The sequence below is a fragment of the Eptatretus burgeri genome, chromosome 11, assembly GCF_056783735.1.
Source record: "Eptatretus burgeri isolate ZD-2024b chromosome 11, Ebu_testis_v1, whole genome shotgun sequence".
NCBI classification, from domain to species: domain Eukaryota; kingdom Metazoa; phylum Chordata; class Myxini; order Myxiniformes; family Myxinidae; genus Eptatretus; species Eptatretus burgeri.
Window position 1 is genome coordinate 33,940,101 of NC_140971.1, and position 1,774 is coordinate 33,941,874.

A 1,774-nucleotide genomic window follows, 5' to 3' on the forward strand; every position below is an offset into this window, starting at 1 on the left:
ATTCTCCTGCTTTTGCCATCGAGCACATCGACTCGTGACCTCGCGTTGACCATTTTCGGGCCACGTCCAACGCACATTCAAGCCTCTTCTGCAACCTCCCATGGCACGTAACCCAGTGAAGGATGTTCGTTTCGCTTGGCCGCTTGAGCCGAGGTTGATGCTTCTTACGATGGTTCACCATACATGGACTGCACTTTGTTGAGAGATGAGTGAAAATGGCAAGTCGAGTTCACAAAAGGACTACACCTGCGGAGGGAAAGAAATCCCCCCTGCCCTGGTTTTTCGAAAAAAAATCATGATTTATTTTCTACTCAATGCGGCGAAGGAGTGGTGGGTGGTGGGGGGCAGGACCCCCGGCGGAAAGGGGGATTTGAGCGAAGAACATAAAACACACGCTCGGAAAGGAGACTTTTTCCTCCAGGAATCCCAGGAAGCTCAGTCGTCGGTTCCATTTGATCGCAGAACGTTGTGGCAGAGCGATGGAGGCCATCAAGAAAAAGATGCAGATGCTGAAGATGGACAAGGACAACGCTTTGGACAAGGCAGAACAAGCCGAGGTGTTGAGAAAAGAAGCTGAGGATAGGGCGTCTCAGGTGAGATGTTGGTTTGGATTACCTCTCCATCTCTCCTTCATCTCTCTGCCTTATGATCATGTTAGCGTGTATTCACCAAAGATCCTTAAGTGCCTCCTATGCTCATTTATCGGTGTGTGTATGTATGTATATGTATATGTATGTATGTGTGTATATATATATATATATATATATATATATATATATATATATATATATATATATATATATATATATATATATATATATATATATGCCATGAAATATCCCAAAGTGTAATTAGTTCTGTAGTTTCTAACTTTTCACCCATTCCACCCAAATTCCCACTTGGTCTTCAAATCGTACATGACGTGTGCAGAGTACGTGAATCATTATCTGGTAGAAATCGATGAATCCTACATGTGCAGGTCTATGGATCATACTTGTGTGAATACACTACATGAATCATGTACAAGTCTGAATCCTACATGTGCAGGTCTATGGATCTATGTACTGCATCATAGTGGTGCAAGTCTATGAATCTTACATGTACATGTACATTAATCTTTGCAGTGAACCATTTCTGTACGAGGACATGAATCGTACGTGTACGAGTGTAAATTACTACATGTGAGCATGTTCATCTTGCATGCACGAGTGAAACACTTTTAATCTTACTTGGAATGGAACAGTTTCAAGGCAGGGGTCTTTCAATCAGAGAGTGGTTAATGCATGGAACGGTCTCCCCTGAAAGGTAGTGGCAGCGTAGGGTGTGGATAGGTTCATATATCAATAAGATAGGTACCTGGACGCATTGGAGAGCGAAAGGTGTAAGGATGTTGGCAGGATTTGTAGGTAGCTTGTGTGTGGACGGGTGATGGGTGCTGGGGTTAATGCAGCGCAGGCATGATGGGCCAAATGCCCTCTTCCTGCATTAAAGGTGTGTGTGTGTGTGTGTGTGTGTGTGTGTGTGTGCGTGTGTGTGTGTGTGTGTGTGTGTGTGTGTGTGTGTGTGTAAAAGAATCTCACTCTTGTGGCTGAAGCAGGATACTTGTAGAAAGTCGTTTTGTTGTTTGTTTTCCTGAATTTGTGGTTAAAATTCCATGGAATGTAAACACATTTCATGAATGTGCGAGTAATGACGTGTAGATGAGAAGCACATGTACAGTACAGGCATACAGCCGCAGATGAGGGACAAGTCTGGGGTTGAGTATGGTATGTGA

The 1,774-nt window shown here is 43.6% G+C and overlaps 1 protein-coding gene across 1 annotated transcript in view; it reads left to right on the forward strand.

Moving 5' to 3' along the window:
* The first annotated feature begins 396 nt into the window (after window positions 1-396).
* Window positions 397-1,774, forward strand: part of LOC147016817 (uncharacterized) — a 21,911-nt gene continuing 20,533 nt past the window's right edge. Inside the window, exon 1 of the mRNA XM_085845852.1 lies at window positions 397-593. Coding sequence (XP_085701978.1) covers window positions 480-593 — 114 coding nt within the window. The 5' untranslated portion in view covers window positions 397-479. The remainder of the gene's footprint in view (window positions 594-1,774) is intronic.